We start from the raw sequence: 26,866 nt of genomic DNA, 5'->3' as shown, positions 1-26,866 counted from the left end.
TTGTAAAGTGCTTTTCAGTACGATGCATCTCCACGTCCTACAGAAAATGCACCACCAGGAAAGAGTGCAAGCTTATATGTCCTAGGCCAGTGTTTCCCAACTAGTGTGCCTCCAGCTGTTGCAAAACTACAACTCCCAGCATGCCCGGACAGCCGAAGGCTGTCCGGGCATGCTGGGAGTTGTAGTTTTGCAACAGCTGGAGGCACACTGGTTGGGAAACACTGTCCTAGACCCTGAGATGTGCATGGCTGGGAGGGGTCCGTCAAGGTTATAGGGGCGCCATCCCTGTCCACCAAATCCAATGTACCAGTCCAATACCAGTACTCCCAGTTAGCTTAGTCCTTGATATTGTATAAAATGAACATAAAACTATAATAATAAAAGGGTTTAAAAAAAAACAAAAAAAAAACACTGAAGTGCAAATGATGCAACAATCATATATTGAAAAAAAAAGCTACAAGTCCTCGTGAGGACTACATTCTGATGTATGGGGGTTATGCGTCTCCTCAAAGGTAAAATTGTGCAATAAAATATCTTTTATTCTACGAAATATTCAGAATTTTTGGACTGTCGAAAAAAGCTATATAAAAATCCGTGAGGGTTGGGAGCAACATAAAATGCTAACTAAAAGAACACCCTTTTAAAGAGGTTAAAACAGAGCTGATTTCTTCCAGAAAAAGCACCACCCCCTGTCCTCAGGTCGTGTGTGGTATTGCAGCTTAGTTCCTATTGAAGTGAATGGAACCGAGTTGTAATACCATACACAACCTGAGGACAGGGGTGGCGCTGTTTTTTGGGAAGAATCAGCTATTTTTATTTATTTTTTTGTAATCCTGGATATATATGGACTCACATTAACCGTAATATAGATGCATTTTTTTTTTTTGCGCCATTTTACAGCCGCAATCTCGTCCTGACCGCAGGATGGATGACCTTGCGCCCGTAACGCAGCCATGAAAATACATACATATTCCGCTACTGTGAAACCGACCCTTCTGTTTTATGCACAACCAAATTTGCATCACTAGTGCTATGCCATAAGACTGAAATATCCCTTTAAATGAATATACAGCAGCCTGACAGAACAAGCAGAGCTGCAGTATAAAGCATGGGGGTGAAACTCTGAGACACAGGACATGGATATCAGACCAGTGTTTCCACACCAGACTGCCTCCAGTTGTTGCAAAACTACAACTCCCAGCATGCCTTAAGCCTGTCAGTGCTTGCTGGGAGTTGTAGTTTTGCAACAGCTGGAGGCACCCAGGTTGGGAAACACTGTCATAGACAATTGATCCCATTGCTGCCCCGTAGTTTAATCAATGTTAGGCTTAGAGCAGGAGGCACCTACAGATGTGGAAATGTGGTCAGAGCTTCTCTCCTTCAAAAACAGCGCCACCCCTGTTCTCAGGTTGCATGTGGTATTGCAGCTCTGTTCCATTGAAATGAATGGCGCCAAGTTGCAATACCACACCCAACCTGAGGAGAGGTGTGGTGCTGTTTTTGTAAGAAAGTAGCTTAGTTTTTTTTTTCTATTCCTAGATATCCTCTTTAAGATATAATACCGCCCCAGTGCTAAGCCGGGCATCTGTTAAGTCATAAGTCACTGTGAGCTGACGGCAATGAACATGGGAGAAGTTGTTTGTAAAGTGTATGTCTCCCTATAGAGCAGTGTTTCCCAACCAGGGTGCCTGCAGCTGTTGCAAAACTACAAGTCCCAGCATGCTGGGAGTTGTGCTTTTGCAACAGCTGGAGGCACCCTGGTTGGGAAACACTGCTCTATAGGCATGGGACATGCAAGCTACACGCAGGGGGAGCTGGGATACCCACCCCCCTCCTAAGTATACATGGTTCTATTTCAGGAATTGCTTCTGTAAGGCGAGGGGTCTTAAGAAGTCCGGGAGGGAAATCTCCTCTAGGGCCTCCGGGAACCTGTCAGCAGGGAGGGCTCTGAGCAGCGTCTGCATAGACATAGTAAACAGGGTACAGGGAGTGGTGCCAGCTAGCCATCTGTATAAGTCCTGCCCCAGCAACTCCTGCCAGGGTGTGCCCTCCTCCTCCCGGAGCCGCTGCCTGGTGCAGAAGGGCACCCCTCCCGGCATGTACAGGAGCACAGTGTCCAGGCACTGCCTCTTAAGGCGCATATCCTGCGGACTGTCCCGGATTAGTTGCAGCAGGAGGTCTAGAGGGGTTTTGCCTTCGCAGTCCTTAACGTACGGGCAGGCTCCGTGCCCCAGCAACAAAGTGAGACATTCGACCCGCTGCAGTTCACAAGCGAGGTGCAGAGGGGTCTTGCCGCCCTCCACCCGCTGGCACCCCCGCTGGTTGACGTAGGCAGTCCGGCTTTTGGAAGGCAATGTCCGGAGGGTGCGCAGGATCTCCTGCAGGATCTGCAGCCGGTTGTAGCGCACCGCCATGCTGAGGTGAGGAGCTCCCGACTGGCAGCAGCCGAAGCTCTTGCTTGGCACGGCCAGGGCGTCGTTGGGGAAGTGTGTGAGCAGGTAGCGGGCGTAAGGCAGGTGATCGTGTACCAGGGCGTAAAGCAGGGCCTCGGAGGGTGTGTACGAGCTGACTATGCCCCCTTCCTCCCAGTGCAACACGTCCATGAGCCGCATGTCCTCCAGGACCCACACTGGGTACAGGTCCCGCACCGCCTGGTAGAAGGCAAATGAGGTCTTGTTGCATTGCTTCTGAGACTGGTACTCCGGCGAGCGGGGTTCCCATTGAGTCGTGCCAGGCATCTTGGCATTAGCAGGTCCAGAGTCTCCCTTTGTACCAGCTGTACCTCTAAAATGGGAAAAAAAAGTAGGCAGGTAAACGTTTATCCAGGACAGTGAGGGGGCGCTATAACCTCACCCCATACACACTGTGATCATGTACTACTGTGGTACCTGTTCAAATCATACAGGACCAACCAGGGCGCCTCCAGCTGTTGCAAAACTACAACTCCCAGCATGCCCGGACAGCCTTTGGCTGTCCGGGCATGCTGAGAGTTGTAGTTTTGCAACACCTGGAGGTGCCCTGGTTGAGAAACACACTAGTGGGAAACTAGTGCATCAATATATATATATATATATATACACACACACATTACAAGGAATCGTTACACTAGCACAGTGTTTCCTAACTAGGGTGTCTCCAGCTGTTGCAAAACTACAGCTCCCAGCATGCCCGGACAACAGGCTGGGAAACACTGCACTAGCATTAACACTATGGATGTAATTACACCATTATACCAACCATAAAAATCACTGCGAGGATCGTTACCCTGGAGTATACACTATGGGGGAGATTTATCAAAACCTGCGCACAGAGTGGTGCAGTTGCCCATAGCAACCAATCAGATCGTTACTTTCATTTTTAAAGAGGCCTGTGAAAAATGAAAGAAGCGATCTGATTGGTTGCTATGGGCAACTGGACAACTTTTCCTTTGGACAGGTTTTGATAAATCTCCCCCTATGGGATTATTGCACCGATATTTGCACGGGAGGAGATTATTACACAAGTATATATACTATGGGGGGTCATACATTAGTATATACAGTATAGGGGGGGGGGGGGGGGTCAATACATCAATAATACTAGTGGGTTTCTTAGCAATGTTCCTCAAAACTGTGGCTCTCCGGCTGTGGTAAACCTACAACTCCCATCATTCCTTGTAATAAAGGGGTTTATTACTCTAGTAGTGTTCTCCAACCTGGGGCTACAACTCCCATGATCCTAGGGCACGATGGGGGTTGTAGAAGAATGCTGGGAGTTGTAGTTTTGCAACATCTGGAGGCACCCTGGTTGGGAAACACTGTTATATATACTATGGGGAACATTCTATCAATATATACACTGTGGGGACCATTCTATTAGAATGATCCCCATAGTGTATATACTAATAGAATGATCCTATAGTGTATATACTGACTGAATGATCCCCATAGTGTATATACTAATAGAATGATCCTATAGTGTATATACTGAGTGAATGATCCTATAGTGTATATACTAATAGAATGATCCTATAGTGTATATACTGAGTGAATGATCCCCATAGTGTATATACTAATAGAATGATCCTATAGTGTATATACTGACTGACTGATCCCCATAGTGTATATACTAATAGAATGATCCCCATAGTGTATATACTAATAGAATGATCCCCATAGTGTATATACTAATAGAATGATCCTATAGTGTATATACTGAATGAATGATCCCCATAGTATATATACTAATAGAATGATCCTATAGTGTATATACTGAATGAATGATCCCCATAGTATATATACTAATAGAATGATCCTATAGTGTATATACTGAATGAATGATCCCCATAGTATATATACTAATAGAATGATCCTATAGTGTATATACTGAATGAATGATCCCCATAGTATATATACTAATAGAATGATCCTATAGTGTATATACTGAATGAATGATCCCCATAGTATATATACTAATAGAATGATCCTATAGTGTATATACTGAATGAATGATCCCCATAGTATATATACTAATAGAATGATCCTATAGTGTATATACTGACTGAATGATCCCCATAGTATATATACTAATAGAATGATCCTATAGTGTATATACTGAATGAATGATCCCCATACTGTATATACTGATAGAATGATCCCCATAGTGTATATACTAATAGAATGATCCTATAGTGTATATATTGACTGAATGATCCCCATAGTGTATATACTAATAGAATGATCCTATGGTGTATATACTGACTGAATGATCCTATAGTGTATATACTGAATGAATGATCCCCATAGTATATATACTAATAGAATGATCCTATAGTGTATATACTGACTGAATGATCCCCATAGTGTATATACTAATAGAATGATCCTATAGTGTATATACTGAATGAATGATCCCCATACTGTATATACTGATAGAATGATCCCCATAGTGTATATACTAATAGAATGATCCTATAGTGTATATATTGACTGAATGATCCCCATAGTGTATATACTAATAGAATGATCCTATGGTGTATATACTGACTGAATGATCCTATAGTGTATATACTGAATGAATGATCCCCATACTGTATATACAGATAGAATGATCCCCATACTGTATACTGTATACTGATTGATCCCCATACTGTATATACAGATAGAATGATCCCCCTACTGTATATACTGATTGATCCCCATACTGTATATACTGATAGAATGATCCCCATACTGTATATACTGATAGAATGATCCCCCCATACTGTATATACAGATAGAATGATCCCCCTACTGTATATACTGATTGATCCCCATACTGTATATACTGATAGAATGATCCCCATACTGTATATACTGAATGAATGATCCCCATACTGTATATACAGATAGAATGATCCCCATACTGTATACTGTATACTGATTGATCCCCATACTGTATATACAGATAGAATGATCCCCCTACTGTATATACTGATTGATCCCCATACTGTATATACTGATAGAATGATCCCCATACTGTATATACTGATAGAATGATCCCCCCATACTGTATATACAGATAGAATGATCCCCCTACTGTATATACAGATAGAATGATCCCCCCATACTGTATATACTGATAGAATGATCCCCCTATACTGTATATTCAGATAGAATGATCCTCCCATACTGTATATACAGATAGAATGATCCTCCCATACTGTATATACAGATAGAATGATCCTCCCATACTGTATATACAGATAGAATGATCCCCCCATACTGTATATACAGATAGAATGATCCCCCCCATACTGTATATACAGATAGAATGATCCCCCCCATACTGTATATATTGATAGAATGATCCCCCCCATACTGTATATATTGATAGAATGATCCCCTTAGTATATATACAGTATGGGCTATATATTATACTGCACCAACCTATGCATTATAGTACATTACACCAGTATAAACACCATAGGGGTAACAATACACTGAAATTAGTCACAAACTAAAGACAATGGAGGAGATTTATCAAAATCATCCAGAGGAAAAGTTGACCAGTTGCCCATGGCAACCAATCAGATCGCTGCTTTCATTTTTGAGGCCTTTTCAGAAATGAAAGCAGTGATCTGATTGGTTGCTATGGGCAACTCAGCAGCTTTTCCTCTGGACAGGTTTTGATAAATCTCCCCCAGTGTCTGGAAGTTGTAGTTTTGTAACAGCTGGAGGCACCCTGATTGGGGATCACTGCACCAATCTATACATTAGAGACCAGGACATTAGTTTATACACTTTGGGGGTCCGTACATTAGTATATACAGTATAGGGGGAGTGAATACACTTACACTACACAAGCATATACCCTATAGGATTAGTCCTTATTGTAATATATGAGGATCACTGCACCAATCTATACATTAGAGACCAGGACACTAGTCTATACACTTTGGGGGTCCGTACATTAGTATATACAGTAGAGGGGGAGTGAATACACTAACACTACACAAGCATATACCCTATAGGATTAGTCCTTATTGTAATATATGAGGATCACTGCACCAATCTATACATTAGAGACCAGGACACTAGTTTATACACTTTGGGGGTCCGTACATTAGTATATACAGTATAGGGGGAGTGAATACACTAACACTACACAAGCATATACCCTATAGGATTAGTCCTTATTGTAATATATGAGGATCACTGCACCAATCTATACATTAGAGACCAGGACACTAGTCTATACACTTTGGGGGTCCGTACATTAGTATATACAGTATAGGGGGAGTGAATACACTTACACTACACAAGCATATACCCTATAGGATTAGTCCTTATTGTAATATATGAGGATCACTGCACCAATCTATACATTAGAGACCAGGACACTAGTCTATACACTTTGGGGGTCCGTACATTAGTATATACAGTATAGGGGGAGTGAATACACTAACACTACACAAGCATATACCCTATAGGATTAGTCCTTATTGTAATATATGAGGATCACTGCACCAATCTATACATTAGAGACCAGGACACTAGTCTATACACATTGGGGGTCCGTACATTAGTATATACAGTATAGGGGGAGTGAATACACTAACACTACACAAGCATATACCCTATAGGATTAGTCCTTATTGTAATATATGAGGATCACTGCACCAATCTATACATTAGAGACCAGGACACTAGTCTATACACTTTGGGGGTCCGTACATTAGTATATACAGTAGAGGGGGAGTGAATACACTAACACTACACAAGCATATACCCTATAGGATTAGTCCTTATTGTAATATATGAGGATCACTGCACCAATCTATACATTAGAGACCAGGACACTAGTCTATACACATTGGGGGTCCGTACATTAGTATATACAGTATAGGGGGAGTGAATACACTAACACTACACAAGCATATACCCTATAGGATTAGTCCTTATTGTAATATATGAGGATCACTGCACCAATCTATACATTAGAGACCAGGACATTAGTTTATACACATTGGGGGTCCGTACATTAGTATATACAGTATAGGGGGAGTGAATACACTAACACTACACAAGCATATACCCTATAGGATTAGTCCTTATTGTAATATATGAGGATCACTGCACCAATCTATACATTAGAGACCAGGACACTAGTCTATACACATTGGGGGTCCGTACATTAGTATATACAGTATAGGGGGAGTGAATACACTAACACTACACAAGCATATACCCTATAGGATTAGTCCTTATTGTAATATATGAGGATCACTGCACCAATCTATACATTAGAGACCAGGACATTAGTTTATACACTTTGGGGGTCCGTACATTAGTATATACAGTATAGGGGGAGTGAATACACTTACACTACACAAGCATATACCCTATAGGATTAGTCCTTATTGTAATATATGAGGATCACTGCACCAATATATACATTAGAGACCAGGACACTACAGAGGGAGGAAGCATCCCATCACTTATATATCATCCATCATATATATAGAGAATACAAGGGACCTCCATACTATACACTGGACACCTGCGATAATCTCTACAGGTCAGTGCATGCACACACAGAGTGAGCATTCATGTATGGCCATCTGTAGGTCCTCCAGCTCAGCATGCACAGTGCAGTGTAAGGAGTGGGCGCCTCTAACCTCATCACATGGGGGGAGGGGGCGGCTGCAGCACTTTACACACATTATATTTAGCAGCAGATTTATGCTGGAGGGAAGAAGCTGCACAGACACCGCCACCCCTGCAGTCATAACTCACTGGGAGATGCCAGACACACACACACTGCTGCCAGGATATCACTTACTGACCATCAATAATGGAGGGGAGGTAGGTGAGCGGGGCGCTGTACACACCGGGCGGCTCTGTACTCACCTCTCCTTGCTCTCACCTCAGGATCCTTGCGCCGTCATTGCAGATCTCTGACTTGTGGTTCTGCAGCTGGTCTATGGCTGCGCCAGCACCTGGGAGCTAGAGCTCTGCACTGTGTCACTGAATGGCTCTGCACTGTGTCACTGAATGGACTGTATGGCTCTGCACTGTGTCACTGAATGGCTCTGCACTGTGTCACTGAATGGACTGTATGGCTCTGCACTGTGTCACTGAATGGCTCTGCACTGTGTCACTGAATGGCTCTGCACTGTGTCACTGAATGGACTGTGGCTCTGCACTGTGTCACTGAATGGCTCTGCACTGTGTCACTGAATGGACTGTATGGCTCTGCACTGTGTCACTGAATGGACTGTATGGCTCTGCACTGTGTCACTGAATGGACTGTGGCTCTGCACTGTGTCACTGAATGGCTCTGCACTGTGTCACTGAATGGACTGTATGGCTCTGCACTGTGTGTATGTATTGCTCTGCAGTTCTGCTCTATATGTTTTGCTCTGCTTTGTGTTACTGTATAGCTCTGCTCTATCTATTGCTCTGCAGTTCTGCTCTCTATCTCTGCACTATATCTATTGCTCTGCAGTTCTGATCTCTATCTCTGCACTATATCTATTGCTCTGCAGTTCTGATCTCTATCTCTGCACTATATCTATTGCTCTGCAGTTCTGCTCTATGGCTCTGCAGGGCCGCTCCCGGGCTCTCCCGTCCGCCTCTCGGGGCCCCTCTCCAGCAAACACTTGTTGTCTCCTCCGGGCATTTTTATTCCACAGTCCTGAAGGTCGTCAGCACCGGGGAACTGTCCGCTCCGCGCTGATTGGCTGCAGGGTCAGGCGGCTCCGTTTCCATTGGCCGCGCTCAGCCCCTCCCCCCGGAAATGTGACGTCAGAGTTTGAAAAGTCTCCAAGAAAGTTTTCTGTGCTTGAGCGATAGATAATGTTGTGTATCCTAGTGACGTGAGGGAGGAGGGGCCCTGCCGGATGACGTCACATACAACTGTCCGAGGAGGGTGAAGATAATAAGAAGTGTCTGCGGATCCTCCTTGTTATTATTATTATTATTATTACTCATCATTATTCATCACCTGCCAGAGGGGAGGATACAATACAACTGGATGGTGAATATATAGGACATCCCTGATCATGATGGTGTCAGTAATGTCCACAAAGGACAATCAAAGGGATCTATCATTTACTTACATAGTTTGCACTACACAATATATGTATACACACAGACCATGCCCTCCTATATACAAGAATATAACTACAATAATACTGCTCCTATATACAAGAATATAACTACTATAATACTGCTCCTATATACAAGAATATAACTACTATAATACTGCTCCTATATACAAGAATATAACTACTATAATACTGCTCCTATATACAAGAATATAACTACTATAATACTGCTCCTATATACAAGAATATAACTACTATAATACTGCTCCTATATACAAGAATATAACTACTATAATACTGCCCCTATATACAATAATATAACTACTATAATACTGCCCCCTATATACAAGAATATAACTACTATAATACTGCCTCCTATGTACAAGAATATAACTACTATAATACTGCTCCTATATACAAGAATATAACTACTATAATACTGCTCCTATATACAAGAATATAATACTATAATACTGCCCCCTATATACAAGAATATAACTAGTATAATACTGCCTCCTATGTGCAAGAATATAACTACTATAATACTGCTCCTATATACAAGAATATAACTACTATAATACTGCCTCCTATATACAAGAATATAACTACTATAATACTGCTCCTATATACAAGAATATAACTACTATAATACTGCTCCTATGTACAAGAATATAACTACTATAATACTGCTCCTATGTACAAGAATATAACTACTATAATACTGCTCCTATATACAAGAATATAACTACTATAATACTGCTCCTATATACAAGAATATAACTACTATAATACTGCCTCCTATATACAAGAATATAACTACTATAATACTGCTCCTATATACAAGAATATAACTACTATAATACTGCTCTTATATACAAGAATATAACTACTATAATACTGCTCCTATATACAAGAATATAGCTACTATAATACTGCTCCTATGTACAAGAATATAACTACTAAAATACTGCCCCTATATACAAGAATATAACTACTATAATACTGCTCCTATATACAAGAATATAACTACTATAATACTACTCCTATATACAAGAATATAACTACTATAATACTGCTCCTATATACAAGAATATAACTACTATAATACTGCTCCTATATACAAGAATATAACTACTATAATACTGCTCCTATATACAAGAATATAACTACTATAATACTGCTCCTATATACAAGAATATAACTACTATAATACTGTTCCTATATACAAGAATATAACTACTATAATACTGCTCATATATACAAGAATATAACTACTATAATACTGCTCCTATATACAAGAATATAACTACTATAATACTGTCCCCTATATACAAGAATATAACTACTATAATACTGTCTCCTATATACAAGAATATAACTACTATAATACTGCTCATATATACAAGAATATAACTACTATAATACTGCTCCTATATACAAGAATATAACTACTATAATACTGTCCCCTATATACAAGAATATAACTACTATAATACTGCCTCCTATATACAAGAATATAACTACTATAATACTGCTATATACAAGAATATAACTACTATAATACTGCCCCTATATACAAGAATATTACTACTATAATACTGCTCCTATATACAAGAATATAACTACTATAATACTGCTCCTATAGACAAGAATATAACTACTATAATACTGCTCCTATATACAAGAATATAACTACTATAATACTGCTCCTATATACAAGAATATAACTACTATAATACTGCTTCTATATACAAGAATATAATAACAATTATCACCGTCAACAAACTTGACTCCTTCTCTCCGGACGCGTCATGTGTCCCACGTGTCACCTCTGGATGTTGTCGCCTGGAGACATGTGCGGAGATGTTTTGTGACTGACACACAGGTGGTGGCGGTGTACACACCATCCCTGCTATTGTTCTAGAAGGACAAACAGATTGCTGTGTGTTGTGTAATGCCATCCTCTATGTAATGACAGGTTATATGCCACAAGCCAAGCTATTACCCTGACAACTCCCTGACATTCCTCGGCTGGGTACTGCCCCGGAGGCATTTATGTCCCTTCAATGACTCTTCATTTTCTGACCCCAACCTAACTTGACCTCTGATCGCCATCTAATGGCTACATTTGCACTTTTTGGGATACTATTCATTGTAGAGATTATCTGGACGAATATATAAAACGGTCCTTATTGCTCCCTCCACTGGGCAAAAGTAGAACTTCAAGGGGAAGCCCAGCCTTAACCATTGTTTAAAGGGGTACTCCCATGGAAAACATTTTCTTTTTTAATCAACTGGTGCCAGAAAGTTAAACAGATTTGTAAATTACTTCTATGTAAAAATCTTAACCCTTCCAGTACTTATCAGCTGCTGTATGCTCCACAGGAAGTTCTTTTGTTTTTGAATTTCCTTTCTGCCTGACCACAGTGCTCTCTGCTGACACCTCTGTCCATGTCAGGAACTGTCCAGAGCAGGAGAGGTTTGCTATGGATTTGCTCCTACTCTGGACAGTTCCTAAGATGGACAGAGGTGTCAGCAGAGAGCACTGTGGTCAGACAGAAAGGAAATTGAAAAAAGAAAAGAACTTCCTGTGGAGCATACAGCAGTTGATAAGTACTGGAAAGGTTAAGATTTTTACATAGAAGTAATTTACAAATCTGTTTAACTTTCTGGCACCATTTGATTTAAAAAACAAAACAAAAACATTTTCCACATGAGTACCCCTTTAATGTAAAGAAGGATTCCTGATTCCAGGATTCTATTCTCTGAGAGCAAGCAGAGGTATTGAAAATAAGGGATTGTAACAGAAAGTATAATAGAAAGTTGCAGAACCTTTATTATGGAACAATTATTCTTTTCTTACATCAAACTAGAAAATCTGTCAGTAGAATGAATATACTTTACTTCAGTGGTCTTCAAACTGTGGCCCTCCAGATGTTGCAAAACTACACTTCCCAGCATGCCCGGACAGCCGTTGGCTGTCCGGGCATGCTGGGAGTTGCAGTTTCGCAACATCTGGAGGGCCACAGTTTGAAGTCCGCTGCTTTAGTTCTTCATCTTCTGGACGTAGGTCACTGTTTCTATTCACTGTCAAGAGGCAGACATCCTAAAGATGCTGTAGATTCCGTCCTATGTTCTGCAGTCCGGACAATTGCTCACATTCATTGACAGCAAGCACAGATCTTGAGCATTTGGTGAGCATATTGTGTCAGTTTATATAGGGGTGGGGTACTCCGGTGAAAAACTTTTTTTAAATTATTATTATCAACTGGTGCCAGAAAGTTAAACAGATTTGTAAATCACTTCTATTGAAAAATCGTAATCCTTCCTGTACTTATTAGCTGCTGAATACTACAGTGGAAATTCTTTTCCGTTTGAAACACAGAGCTCTCTGCTGACATCACGAGCACAGTGCTCTCTGCTGACATCTCTGTAAGGAAATCCCCATAGCAAACATATGCTGTTTTGGACAGTTCCTAAAATGGACAGAGATGTCAGCAGAGAGCACTGTGCTCGTGATGTCAGCAGAGAGCTCTGTGTTCAAAAAAAAAAAAAGAATTTAGTATTCAGCAGCTAATAAATACTGGAAGGATTAAGATTTTTTAATTGGAGTAATTTACAAATCTGTTTAACTTTTTGGCACCAGTTGATTTAAAAAATATATATTTTCCACCGGAATACCCCTTTAAGTCATGTGATTGCGTCAGACCCAGGAAACCTAATACAGTCCCGAGATCTGGGTCAATGTCTCACCTGCAGTAAGATAACATTATACGGAGATAAGCGGCGCTGCAGGAGTCTTGGCCGGCTTCTCAGCCTCGTGACTTGGCACAAAGGTCATTGGAGTTTGCTTGCTGACAGGTGTATTTATTATCAGTGTCTGGGTGTGAACTCTCCCTAAACAGTCACCGGTAGACGGGGTCAACTGAAACGTACGATGGCGACTGGATCTTCTGGTTCTCGGCCATGTTGGATTTTCTTTTCCGGTAGTTGGTTATTTATTCCATCCACATTCCTATGTCTAATCATATATGTCTATGACCAGTCCGATTCCTGATTGGTCGACTTGCTGATGGTTTCCATCTTTAGTTGGTCATTTATTGCATCCAGATGAAGCAGTCAAAGGCCTGTGTCTAATCATATTTGTCTATAACTAGCCCAGTCCAATTCCTGATTGGTCGACTTGTTGATTGTTTCCATCTCTGATTGGTCAGTTACTGTATCCAGTAGGAGCAGTCATAGGTCTATGTCTAATTATATAAGTCTATAATTCGATGTCCTATTCATTTCCTGACTGTTTCCATCTCATGTCCAAAGCCGGGTTAAAGGGAAGGTAGAATTACTAATCATATATATGTCTACTATTAGTCCAGTCCAATTCCTGATTGGTCGACTTGCTGATTGTTTCCATCTCTGATTGGTCAATTACTGTATCCAGTAGGAGCAGTCATAGGTCTATGTCTAATTATATAAGTCTATAATTCGAAGTCCTATTCATTTCCTGACCGTTTTCATCTCATGTCCTAAGCCGGGTTAAAGGGAAGGTAGAATTACTAATCATATATATGTCTACTATTAGTCCAGTCCAATTCCTGATTGGTCGCCTTACTGATGATTTCACCATTCTAATAGGTAATTTACTACATCCAGTGGGAGCAGTCACAAACCTATGTCTAATCATATACAGTCATGGTCGTAAATGTTGTCCCCCCTGAAATTTTTCTACAAAATGAAGTATTTCTCACAGAAAAGGATTGCAGTAACACATGTTTTGCTATACACATGTTTATTCCCTTTGTGTGGATTGGAACCAGGGGTCAAGTCCTGGGAAAAAAAAGTGTGGGAACTCACCCAAGATTTTCACTTAAAGGGGTACTCCGCCCCTAGACATCTTATCCCCTATTCAAAGGATAGGAGATAAGATGTCTGATCATGGGGGTCCCGCCGCTGGGGACCCCCGCGTTCTCCCTGCTGCACCCGGCGTTTGCTTAGAGTGTTGGGTGACGCGCCGAAGGCTCGCGACGCCACGGCCATGGCCCCTCAATGCAAGTCTATGGTAGGGGGCGTGATGGCCGTCATGCCGCCCTCCCATAGACTTGCATTGAGGGGGCATGGCTGTGACGTCAGGAGCCTCTGCCCCCTTTCGCCAGTCATTCGGCACTGAGCGAAGTTTGCTCTGTGCACCGGATGTCTGGGGTGCCGCAGCCAAGATCACAGGGGTCCCCAGTGGCGGGACCCCTGCAATCAGACATCTTATCCCCTATCCTTTGGATCGGGGATAAGATGTATAGGGGCAGAGTACCCTTTAAGGGCTGGTCCTGCAGGACTCCTCCTAATAGGAACTGCATTCCTGCTGGGGGAAAAGTGCAGGAACTCCGTTCCCATGAGTTCCTGCAGGACTTGAGCCCTGATTGGAACTAAACCAAAAAAGGGAGGGAAAAAAACAAACAAATTGGACATAATGTCACCAAACTCCAAAAATGGTCTGGACAAAATTATTGGCCCCTTAACTTCATATTTGGTCGCACACCCTTTGGAAAAAATAACTGAAATCAGTGTCTTCCTATAACCATCAATAAGCTTCTTACACCTCTCAGCCGGAATGTTGGACCACTCTTCCTTTACAAACTGCTCCAGGTCTCTCTTATTGGAAGGCGCCTTTTCCCAACAGTAATTTTAAGATCTCTCCACAGGTGATCAATGGGATTTAGATCGGGACTCATTGCTGACACTTCAGAACTCTCCAGCGCTTTGTTGCCATCCATTTCTGGGGGCTTTTTGATGTAATGTTTGGGGTCATTGTCCTGCTGGAAGACCAAGATCTCGAGATTGTCGATATTTTTCCACAATTTTGGTTCTCAAGTCCTCAGACAGTTCTCTTCTCCTCTTTCTGTTGTCCATGCTTAGTGTGGCACACACAGAAACACGATGCAAAGACTAAGTGAACTTCTCTCCTTTTTATTTGCTTTCAGGTGTGATTTTTATATTACCCACACCTGTTACTTGCCCCAGGTGAGTATAAAGGAGCATCACATGCTTGAAACAATCTTATTTTTCCACAATTTTGAAAGGGTGCCAATAATTTTGTCCAGCCCATTTTTGGAGTTTGGTGACATTATGTCCAATTTGCTTTTTTCCCTCTGTTTTTTGGTTTAGTTCCAATTCACACAAAGGGAATAAACATGTGAATAGCAAATCATGTGTTACTGCAATCCTTTTCTGTTAGAAATATAAAATTTTCTTGAAAAATTTCAGGGGTGTCAACATTTACAGCCATGACTGTAAAATCTAGCAAGTTTGTAATACATTAAAAAACACAACTACGGTATTTAAAGGCAAAAATCTGGATATTTAAGTCCCACCCCAGAACTGCCTGGGAACACCCCCAAGGAACAAATCCAAAAAATGCCCACTTTGCATAAACCCACCCCTAAGGTTCCCCCAGAATTCAAGAAATGCCCAAGGAAAATTGGGATTGTTAGCAAGTAGTAAATCATAAACGTTTTAAACTGTTGCAAGCTTGGACACTGGTAAGTGAAGTGTTTCCTAACCTGGTGCCTCCAGCTGTTGCAAAACTACAACTTCCAGCATGCCCGTACAGCCTTTGGCTGTCCGGGCATGCTTGGAGTTGTAGTTTTTGCAACAGCTGGAGGCACATTGGTTTGTAAACATTAAGTACTGTGTAAAAATACAAATCTGCAAGGGAGGAAAAGGAGGGTAAGAAGACATTGCAGGCGAAGCAGTCCAGGCTGTCAGGGCATGCTGGGAGTAGTAGTTCTGCAACAGCTGACAAACGCAAGGTTTTAGGGCACACTAGGCATTGTAGTTTTGCATTAGCCAAAGATCCCCAGGCTGTCAGGGCATGCTAGGAGTTGTAGTTTTGCAGCAGCTGTAGATCCACAGGATGTCAGGGCATGCTGGGAATTGTAGTTCTGCAACAGCCAGGAATCCCAAAAGTTGTCAGGATACACTGGGCATTGTAGTTTTGCAATAGCTGACGATCCGCAGGCTTTTAAGGTCATGTCAGGAGTTGTAGTTTTGCAGCAGCTGGAGATCCACAGGATGTCAGGGCATGCTGGGGACAGGGGCGGACGGAACCCCGCTTTTCCTCAGTGTACAGAGCCCTGCTTGTCCTCAGTGTATGGAGCCCTGCTTGTCCTCAGTGTACAGGGTCCCGCTTGTCCTCAGTGTACAGGGTCCCGCTTGTCCTCAGTGTACAGGGCCCCGCTTGTCCTCAGTGTACAGAGCCCCGCTTGTCCTCAGTGTACAGAGCCCTGCTTGTCCTCAGTGTACAGGGCCCCGCTTGTCCTCAGTGTACGGAGCCCCGCTTGTCCTCCGTGGACAAGCGGGGCTCTGTACACTGAGGACAAGCAGGGCTCTGTACACTGAGGATAAGCGGAACTCTGTACACTGTGTACAGAGCCCTGCTTGTCCTCGGTGTACAGAGCCCTGCCTGTCCTCGGTGTACAGAGCCCTGCTTGTCCTCGGTGTACAGAGCCCTGCCTGTCCTCGATGTACAGAGCCCCGCCTGTCCTCCGTGTACAGAGCCCCGCCTGTCCTCCGAGTACAGAGCCCCGCCTGTCGTCGGTGTACAGAGCCCCGCTTGTCGTCGGTGTACAGAGCCCCGCCTGTCCTCGGTGTACAGATCCCCGCCTGTCCTCGGTGTACAGAGCCCCGCTTGTCGTCGGTGTACAGAGCCCCGCTTGTTGTCGGTGTACAGAGCCCCGCTTGTCCTCGGTGTACAGATCCCTGCCTGTCCTCGGTGTACAGATCCCTGCCTGTCCTCGGTGTACAGAGCCCCGCTTGTCCTCCGTGTACAGAGCCCCGCTTGTCGTTGGTGTACAGAGCCCCGCTTGTCCTCGGTGTACAGATCCCCGCCTTTCCTCGGTGTACAGAGCCCCGCCTGTCCTCGGTGTACAGATCCCTGCCTGTCCTCGGTGTACAGAGCCCTGCCTGTCCTCGGTGTACAGAGCCCCGCTTGTCCTCGGTGTACAGAGCCCTGCTGAAGAAGTGCCCTGATCTCTCTGCCAGCTTTCTCAGTTGGCATCTGCATGGACACATAAACAGACTGGCCTGGCCAGGTGGGTGGCTTATGAATTGTATAGTTGTATGTATCTTCTACCTGCCTTTCACCGCCCCCTACATGATGGAACAGTCTGACTTAGTTATATGTGAAATATAACTTATATCTCTGACTGTACCATCATGTAGGGGGCGGTAAAAGGCAGATAGAAGATGGAGTAGGCTTCCCAGCAGCACAGAGTATTTCAGACAGTCTGCCTCACTACAGTTCCCTCCAGAAATACTCTGTGCTGCTGCGCTATTTCTGTAATAAATCTAAGAGGCCTCAGCCAATCAAGAGGCAAAAAAGGTAAAGTGTGTGACTTATAAATGGACTAGTTGCTATTTTCTACCTGCCTTTAACCGCTCACTATATGATGTCAGAGATGAGTTATATATCTGACTGAGCCATCATGTAGTGAGCGGTGAAAGGCAGGTAGGTACTCCTGTGAAAAACTTTATTTATTTTAAATCAACTGGTACCAGAAAGTTAAACAGATATTAAAATTATTTCAAAATTATAAAATTTTATAATCCTTTCAGTACTTGTTAGCAGCTGTATACTACAGAACAATTTATTTTCTATTTGGGATTTCTTTTCTGTCACGACCACAGTGCTCTCTACTGACACCTCTGTCCATTTTAGGAACTGTCCAGAGCAGAAGAAAATCCCCATAGCAAACATATGCTGCTCTGGACAGTTCCCAAAATGGACAGAGGTGTCAGCAGAATTTCCTCTGTAGTATACAGCAGCCAATAGGTACTGGAAGGACTAAGAATTTTTAATAGAAGTAATTTACTAATCTGTTTAACTTTCTGGCACCAGTTGATTTAAAAAAATAAAAGTTTTCCACCGGAGTACCCCTTTAAAGGTGAGTGGAGGCTGGAGCCAAGTTGGACTGGGTATCACAGACAGAGATCCCAAGTTGGCACAAAAAGGAGGATAGTTCAGTGTTTTAAGGCGCTTGGGGGGGGTCTTCAAACTGTGGCCCTCCAGATGTTGCAAAACTACAATTCCCAGCATGCCCAGACAGCCATTGGCTGTCCGGGCATGCTGGGAGTTGTAGTTTTGCAACATCTGGAGGGCCACAGTTTGAAGACCGCTGCTGTAATGCATCAACGTTACAAGACACCCGGACTACTGAAATCACTTTAAGGAGCACATCCATTATGATTTGGAACTTGTTCTGCAGTCCCATGTAAATGATTTTGCTAAGTTGGTCACCAACTTACCAGAACCTTCATAGTTTACAGTCCCCGGTGTCCTGCACAGCGCTCTACTGCCACCCCATGGAGAAATCACATATGACACCTTTATTAGAAATTACTTTTTTGTCTCCGATTTTTTTGTTTTTTACCTTTAGAATTATACAGAATACATCACAGTTGCCCAGACGACAGCGGTGAAGTCCAGAACCCTTAGTCAGGTTTCATCTTTCATTTCCCAACAAGAAAAAAATGGCATGCGCCTTACTTTTGGCATGTACGAATTACTTCTTGCCAAAAAGGCGTTATTGGCTCTTGGTTCTACAAAATATTTTATGATCAAGATCATTTTTCTTGTTCCAAAATTTGCAAGCGAGATTTAAAAAAATTAGGGCCCCATAGCAAATGCATGTTTGCCCCCCCCCCTCCTAGTGCTCGCCTCTGGCCATAGGGTGAACATTACCTTCTACTCCTCTCCCCATTTATACTGGTGAATGTGTCCGCCCAGCAGTAGTAACCGGGGGGTGAACAAGCTTCACTGTTTACTATATTGTGTGTAACTGTATCCTCTAAGGATATACCCAGAATTGTGGCATTGCCCATTGGACCACTGTGCCCACATAAATACCATACACAGATAGAGGGGTCTGATAACTTGAGGTTCTGGTCTAAGGTCAGAATGAATTTAAGGATCTGGTCTTGGGTCTGATATTTTAGGAATTTAGTCTGAGGAGTCGAATAATCCAAGGGTCTGATATGGGGTATATAATGGAGTATGAATTTATTTTGGTGTTTGATAATCTAGGGGTTGGATGAATGTATGTGAGGGGTGTTGTCATATAGGGGTCTGATCTGAGGGGTGTGATTATATAGGGGTCTGATCTGATAATTTAGAGGTCTGGTCTTTGGGATTTTTAATATAGGGTTTTAGGAGTTTTTATAATCTAGGGAGGGGGTCTGGTCTGGAGGTATTATAGTCTAGGGGACCTGTTCTGGGGGTCTTATAATATAGGAGGTCTGGGGGGGGGGGGGCTAATAATATAGGGGGTCTGGGAGTGTTATATTCTAGGGAGTCTTCTCTGGAGATTTTATAATCTGGTCAAGGGGTTTTATATTTTTAGGGGTTTTGTAATATAGGAGGTCTGGTTTGGGGGGGGGGGGGGCATAATCTAAGGAGCCTGATTTAGGAGTAATAAAATCTGGGGGCAGGGGTGGACTGACCAGCCGGTCCATTGGGACATTGTATATAAAATCTCATATAAAATCTAAAAAATGGAATTTTTTTTTTAAATAGCCAGGCCCGCCACGGGACTGGAGCTGTTACAGTTATTCCGCTGTCAGAGAGAGGTGCTTAGGTCACATGAACTTCACTTCTAAGCACGGCAGTGCCCGAGTTCACTGCTGCCGCCGAAGACCAGTCCTCCTGCCCTGCTTGTCCTCAGTGTACAGAGCCCCGCTTGTCCTCAGTGTACAGAGCCCCGCTTGTCCTCAGTGTACAGAGCCCCGCTTGTCCTCGGTGTACAGAGCCCCGCTTGTCCTCGGTGTACAGAGCCCCGCTTGTCCTCGGTGTACAGAGCCCCGCTTGTCCTCAGTGTACAGAGCCCCGCTTGTCCTCAGTGTCCAGAGTCCCGCTTGTCCTCGGTGTACAGATCCCCGCTTGTCTTCAGTGTACAGAGCCCCGCTTGTCCTCAGTGTACAGAGCCCCGCTTGTCCATGGTGTCCAGACTCCCGCTTGTCCTCAGTGTACAGAGCCCCGCTTGTCCTCAGTGTACAGAGCCCCGCTTGTCCTCAGCGTACAGAGCCCCGCTTGTCCTCAGTGTACAGAGCCCCGCTTGTCCTCAGTGTACAGAGCCCCGCTTGTCCTCAGTGTACAGAGCCCCGCTTGTCCTCAGTGTACAGAACCCCGCTTGTCCTCAGTGTACAGAACCCCACTTGTCCTCAGTGTACAGAACCCCACTTGTCCTCAGTGTACAGAGCCCGGCTTGTCCTCAGTGTACAGAACCCCACTTGTCCTCAGTGTACAGAACCCCACTTGTCCTCAGTGTACAGAACCCCACTTGTCCTCAGTGTACAGAGCCCTGCTTGTCAGTGGGTGTCAGTCTTCACCTGTCTAGGGGGTTTGGTCTGGGGTTGTTATAATCTAGGGAGTCTGATCTGGGTATTTTATCTAGGGGGTCTAGTCTTTGTTAAAATGTAGGGGGTCTGGTCTGGGGGTGTTACAATCTAGGGGGTCTAGTTATGAAGGGGTTTATAATCTAGGGGGTCTGGGGGTCTTATAATGTAGGGAGTCTGGTTTGGGGGTAATCTAAGGAGCCTGATCTGGGGATTCTATTATCTAGGGCAGTGGTTCTGAACCGGGGTTCGGTGAGGCAGTCTCCGGGGTTCGGCGGGGAGGCCCGCCTGGTGTTTTTGCCTCGGGACATGCCTGTGTTCTGAAAGATGCTTTCGGAACACAGGGATGCCTCTGTTAAGTCCCTGCGGCCCCGCGTTTACTTAAAAAATGCGGGGATCGCTGGGAACTAGCGCACACAGGGACGTCACGTCCCATGCGTGCGCCCATGGCAACGGAGCGCGGAGAAGAAGCAAGAAGGACGCGCGCTGGCAGTTGGTAAGTGTTTACCAGGGGCGCGTCCTGCTATGGCCGGACCCGAGGAGCGGTGATCGGAACACTGAATGGCTGGAGGCTGTATGTCTGTGGGGGAACATACTGCACCAAATGTGGGGGGAACTATACTGCCAACGTAATGTGGGGGACTATACTGCCAACGTAATGTGGGGGACTATACTGCCAACTTAATGTGGGGGACTATATTGCACCTAATGTGGGGGAACATACTGCCGGCCTAATGTGGGGGACTATACTGCCAACCTAATGTGGGGGAACATACTGCCAGCCTAATGTGGGGGACTATATTGCACCTAATGTGGGGGAACATACTGTCGATCTAATGTGGGGGAACATACTGCCAGCTTAATGTGGGGGACTATATTGCACCTAATGTGGGGCACTATATTGCACCTAATGTGGGGGGACTATATTGCACCTAATGTGGGGGAACTATACTGCCAGCTTAATGTGGGGGAACTATACTGCCAGCTTAATGTGGGGGAACTATACTGCCAACCTAATGTGGGGGAACTATACTGCCAACCTAATGTGGGGGAACTATACTGCACCTAATGTGGGGGAACATACTGCCAACCTAATGTGGGGGAACATACTGCCAGCTTAATGTGGGGGACTATATTGCACCTAATGTGGGGGGACTATATTGCACCTAGTGTGGGGTAACATACTGCCGGCCTAATGTGGGGGAACTATACTGCCAACCTAATGTGGGGGAACATACTGCCAGCTTAATGTGGGGGACTATATTGCACCTAATGTGGGGGACTATATTGCACCTAATGTGGGGGGACTATATTGCACCTAATGTGGGGGAACTATACTGCCAGCTTAATGTGGGGGAACTATACTGCCAGCTTAATGTGGGGGAACTATACTGCCAACCTAATGTGGGGGAACTATACTGCCAACCTAATGTGGGGGAACTATACTGCACCTAATGTGGGGGAACATACTGCCAACCTAATGTGGGGGAACATACTGCCAGCTTAATGTGGGGGACTATATTGCACCTAATGTGGGGGACTATATTGCACCTAATGTGGGGGGACTATATTGCACCTAATGTGGGGGAACTATACTGCCAGCTTAATGTGGGGGAACTATACTGCCAGCTTAATGTGGGGGAACTATACTGCCAACCTAATGTGGGGGAACTATACTGCCAACCTAATGTGGGGGAACTATACTGCACCTAATGTGGGGGAACTATACTGTCAACCTAATGTGGGGGAACTACAACCTAATGTGTGGGATCTATACTGCCAACCTAATGTGGGGGGGACTGTGCTGCCAACCTAATATGGGGGGAACTGTGTTGCCTACCTAATGTGGGGGGAACTGTGCTGCCTACCTAATGTGGGGGGAGCTGTTCTGCGTTCTTAAAGGGGTTCTTAAAGTGTGCATAGGAATTTGTTCACATTTTTTTTTTTTTTTTTTTTAAACTGGCGTCCGACCCTCCAATGGTCTGAGGGACTGTGAACTGGCCCCCTGTTTAAAAAGTTTGAGGACCCCTGCATTAGGGCCTAACGTGTGGGTGAACACTGCCTGCGCCTAACGTTTTGGTGTCAACAAATGGTAACGTCCCCTATTATTGCTAAGAAAGCTCTGGAGATTTTCATACCGTTTGTTACAACAAATCTTTGCGAGGAATCCTTTTCCAGGAAGCTGGACATAAAAACAAAGAAAAGGAACAGACTTTGTTGCGAAAATGACATGAGAGCGGCACTCGCCAAGGTAAAGCCGCGCATTTCTGAACTGGTCTCTGAAAGACAACAGCAGAAGTCACTGATTTGCAGTAAATATTCATTATGTTTTTGTGTGAAAATCCTGTTTTCATGGTTTTGTTCTTTGATCTTAATGGTTTTGTTCATTTTGTGTAATATGTTCCTATGTATAAATATATACTTAAATATATACCTCCTATGTTTTGAATTTGAAAAAAACATAATTTTATTTGTCCAATTAAGAGGGGTTCGGTGAATCCGCATATGAAACTGGTGGGGTTCAGCACCTCCAACAAGGTTAAGAACCACTAGGGGGTTTGGTCAGGGAGTGTTTTAATCTGGTCTGATAAATACGGTTTTGGTCTGGGGGTTTTTAATTTCTAGGGTTCTGGTCTGGGGCTTTAGGATTTAGGGGGGTCGGATCTGGGGTAACATAAATGGTTTTTACTGAGTGTTATTTTATTCCTAGCCAATGAAAAATGTGTCCCTGAGAATATTCAGGGCAAAATTGTCAATAAACAACCTTTAAGGGGGGACCCCCTTGCGGGGACAAACCCTTACTAGAACCCTCCCTATAAAATTTGTAACTTTATTAAACTTAATTAAAATATATGACCCCAAACTTGTTAAAATTTGCAGTGGTATGGGGATAATTTTTAGTACTAAAGTGTAAGTGAGCTCACACACTAGGAGGGGGTGTTAGACAGGACTGCAGTGTCTTATTCAATTGCGTACTGCGGACCACTGGTAATTCCAGTGTCCGCTAAAACACCGCTGTCCCTCACACCTCTATTTGTATTAATCCCCTATAACCACGCCAACTAAAACTTTAGACCGTAGGCCTCCCCGACGTTTCGCTGACAAATCAGCTTTGTCAAGGGTTGCGAGGCTACAGTACGCAATTGAATAAGACACTGCAGTCCTGTCTAACACCCCCTCCTAGTGTGTGAGCTCACTTACACTTTAGTACAAAAAATTATCCCCATACCACTGCAAATTTTAACAAGTTTGGGGTCATATATCTTAATTAAGTTTAATAAAGTTACAAATTTTATAGGGAGGGTTCTAGTAAGGGTTTGTCCCCGCAAGGGGGTCCCCCCTTATTTTATTCCTAAACCTGTAACGCTAAATATACACCCATAACAGCTCCCACATATGGTGCCATACAGCGTTATATAAACCATCCCAGTGTCCCCACAATGCCATATAGTTCGTATACAACCATACTTTTCCTAGAGAGCAGCAACGTGTAGAATCTGTCAGTAGTGCAGCCTCAGGCTTTGGGCCTGTACCTTTATGTGAGATATCATAGAGCGGTTTTCTGGATGTTGTTATGTGCCATGTCTGAGGTGTAGACTGCGCACATCATTACGCCCTGTACGGATTATTTATGTGGCGGCGTCTGCAGATGCCCGGTAATGATGCCAGGCTGGCCGGGGCCCAGGGTACGTGCAGTGGGACCGGAGACATCTTACACATGAGGAGCTCAGGAATTAATGGGACCTGACACCTCGGCCCCATGTCTCCGCCGCAGACACCACCGCAGGAAGCCTTATCACATTTGGCAGCTGTGCCTTAAGGGAGACCCAGTGTCCTACATTGTGCGGGAGAAGGAGATGAAGACAAGACGCCGGCTCCTCATTCAGTGGATGGGATATGTGTATATTATGGGAGAATAAAACCATAGAAAAGCTAATAACTCATTTTATACAGTATCAAAGGCTAAGCTAACTGGGAGTACTGGTATCGGACTGGTACATTGGATCAGCCATGAACATCTGAGGGTCTAGGACAGCGTTTCCCAACCAGTGTGCCTCCGGCTGTTGAAAAACTACAACTTCCAGCATGCCCGGACAGCCGAAGGCTGTCCGGGCATGCTGGGAGTTGTAGTTTTGCAACAGCTGGAGGCATGCTGGCTGGTAAACACTGCACTTCAAAATCAGGGTCTGGTCTGCTAGGCCATTCAGGAGCCTAGGAGAGCTGGGTAGTAGCCTTTGGCTGTCCGGGCATGCTGGGAGTTGTAGTTTTGCAACAGCTGGAGGCATGCTGGCTGGTAAACACTGCACTACAAAATCAGGGTCTGGTCTGATAGGCCATTCAGGAGCCTAGGAGAGCTGGGTAGTAGCCTTTGGCTGTCCGGGCATGCTGGGAGTTGTAGTTTTGCAACAGCTGGAGGCATGCTGGCTGGTAAACACTGCACTACAAAATCAGGGTCTGGTCTGATAGGCCATTCAGGAGCCTAGGAGAGCTGGGTAGTAGCCTTTGGCTGTCCGGGCATGCTGGGAGTTGTAGTTTTACTTTCTGCCTATGGGGGAGATTTATCAAAACCTGTATAGAGGAAGAGTGGGGCAGTTGCCCAGAGCAACCAATCAGATTTCTGCTTTCATTTTTAAAATGAAAGAAGCAATCTGATTGGTTGCTATGGGCAACTGCACAGGTTTTGATAAATCTCTCCCTATATGTCTGATACAGACATTTATCTATACACAACACGAGTGATACCCTCTGCCAATGTGATCGACTGTATCTAATACTATGACGTTCATAGTTCACGTTCATGTTCTATCTATATACTCATGTTGTATCTATATACTCATGTTTCATCTATATCTTTGTGCTAGCAGTGTGCTGCTGTATTCTCCTGTTGATGTAAATTTAGCCCAGCAGCCTGCACCTGCAAGCCAGGCTTTTACAATAGTTTGGATCAATAGTGCTGGCCAATTTATCCTTTGGTTGTATTACACATACGGGGGAGTGGCTACCTCCATGTTGGTTCCTGCACCCCACCCACCTCTATTAGGTGTATATAAGGTGCCTTGGATGTTTCAGACCTTGCAATGCATGTTGTACTGTTCACACAAAGGCATATACACAGTGTAGGGTCCGTCCCAGAATGAGGTCACTTTACCGTGGTGGGACGGTCCACGCTATTTGGCGCCAAATTTGCAAGCTAAGTACCTCATATTTTCATAGTTTCATATCTTCATTTATTGCATTACAGCTGTATAGCTTTTCATGTTCTATCTATATACTCATGTTTTATCTATATACTCATGTTCATCTATATCTTTGTGCTAGCAGTGTGCTGCTGTATTCTCCTGTTGCTGTATATTTAGCCCAGCAGCCTGCACCTGCAAGCCAGGTTTTTACAATAGTTTGGATCAATAGTGCTGGCCAACTTATCCTTTGGTTGTAATACTATGACGAGTGACATTGACCGCTGAGCTGGTGTATCTAAGCCTATGTCATATAGATACTAAGCAATGTATCTAAGATTGTCATACGTGGTACTGTTTTCCGAGCCAATGTATCTTCACTTATCATGTGTGATAATGTCTTTTAATGTATCTAATCCTATCATGTGTTGTACTGTAGGCTGAGCCACGGTATCTCAGCCGATCATGTGCGATACTTTCTTTTTGAGGGTCTAGGACAGCGTTTCCCAACCAGTGTGCCTCCAGCTGTTGCAAAACTACAACTTACAGCATGTCCTAGGCCAGTGTTTCCCAACCAGTGTGCCTTCAGCTGTTGCAAAACTACAACTCCCAGCATGCCCGGACAGCCTTCGGCTGTCCGGGCATGCTGGGACTTGTAGTTTTGCAACAGCTGGAGGCATGCTGGTTGGTAAACACTGCACTGCAAAATTAGGGTCTGGTCTGATAGGCCATTCAGGAGCCT

General features: G+C 43.9%; 1 protein-coding gene and 1 long non-coding RNA gene across 7 annotated transcripts in view; one reads left to right on the top strand and one right to left on the bottom strand.

Annotated features, from left to right (window-relative positions):
- Positions 1-26,866, top strand: part of LOC130295092 (uncharacterized) — a 68,452-nt gene that overhangs the window by 9,647 nt on the left and 31,939 nt on the right. The gene's annotated exons all lie outside the window — the stretch shown is intronic.
- The window catches only part of ANKRD9 (ankyrin repeat domain 9), a 111,781-nt gene continuing 85,110 nt past the window's right edge, over positions 196-26,866 (bottom strand). Inside the window, exons 1-2 of one of the 6 annotated variants that reach the window (XM_056545389.1) lie at positions 11,344-11,367; positions 196-2,784 (exon numbers count right to left, since the gene is read on the bottom strand). In XM_056545389.1, the coding sequence (XP_056401364.1) occupies positions 1,851-2,738 (888 nt within the window). In that variant the 5' untranslated portion in view covers positions 2,739-2,784; positions 11,344-11,367 and the 3' untranslated portion in view covers positions 196-1,850. Of the gene's footprint in view, positions 2,785-3,237; positions 3,318-5,906; positions 6,033-8,055; positions 8,333-8,369; positions 9,208-11,343; positions 11,368-26,866 lie in introns of those variants that run through there. The other 5 variants (XM_056545386.1, XM_056545384.1, XM_056545385.1 and 2 more) reach the window with 5 other exon arrangements.

This window comes from Hyla sarda, chromosome 11 (assembly GCF_029499605.1).
Source record: "Hyla sarda isolate aHylSar1 chromosome 11, aHylSar1.hap1, whole genome shotgun sequence".
Classification (NCBI taxonomy): domain Eukaryota; kingdom Metazoa; phylum Chordata; class Amphibia; order Anura; family Hylidae; genus Hyla; species Hyla sarda.
The sequence above is the reverse complement of the archived record's forward strand: the minus strand, read 5'-3'. Positions and strand labels throughout refer to the sequence as shown.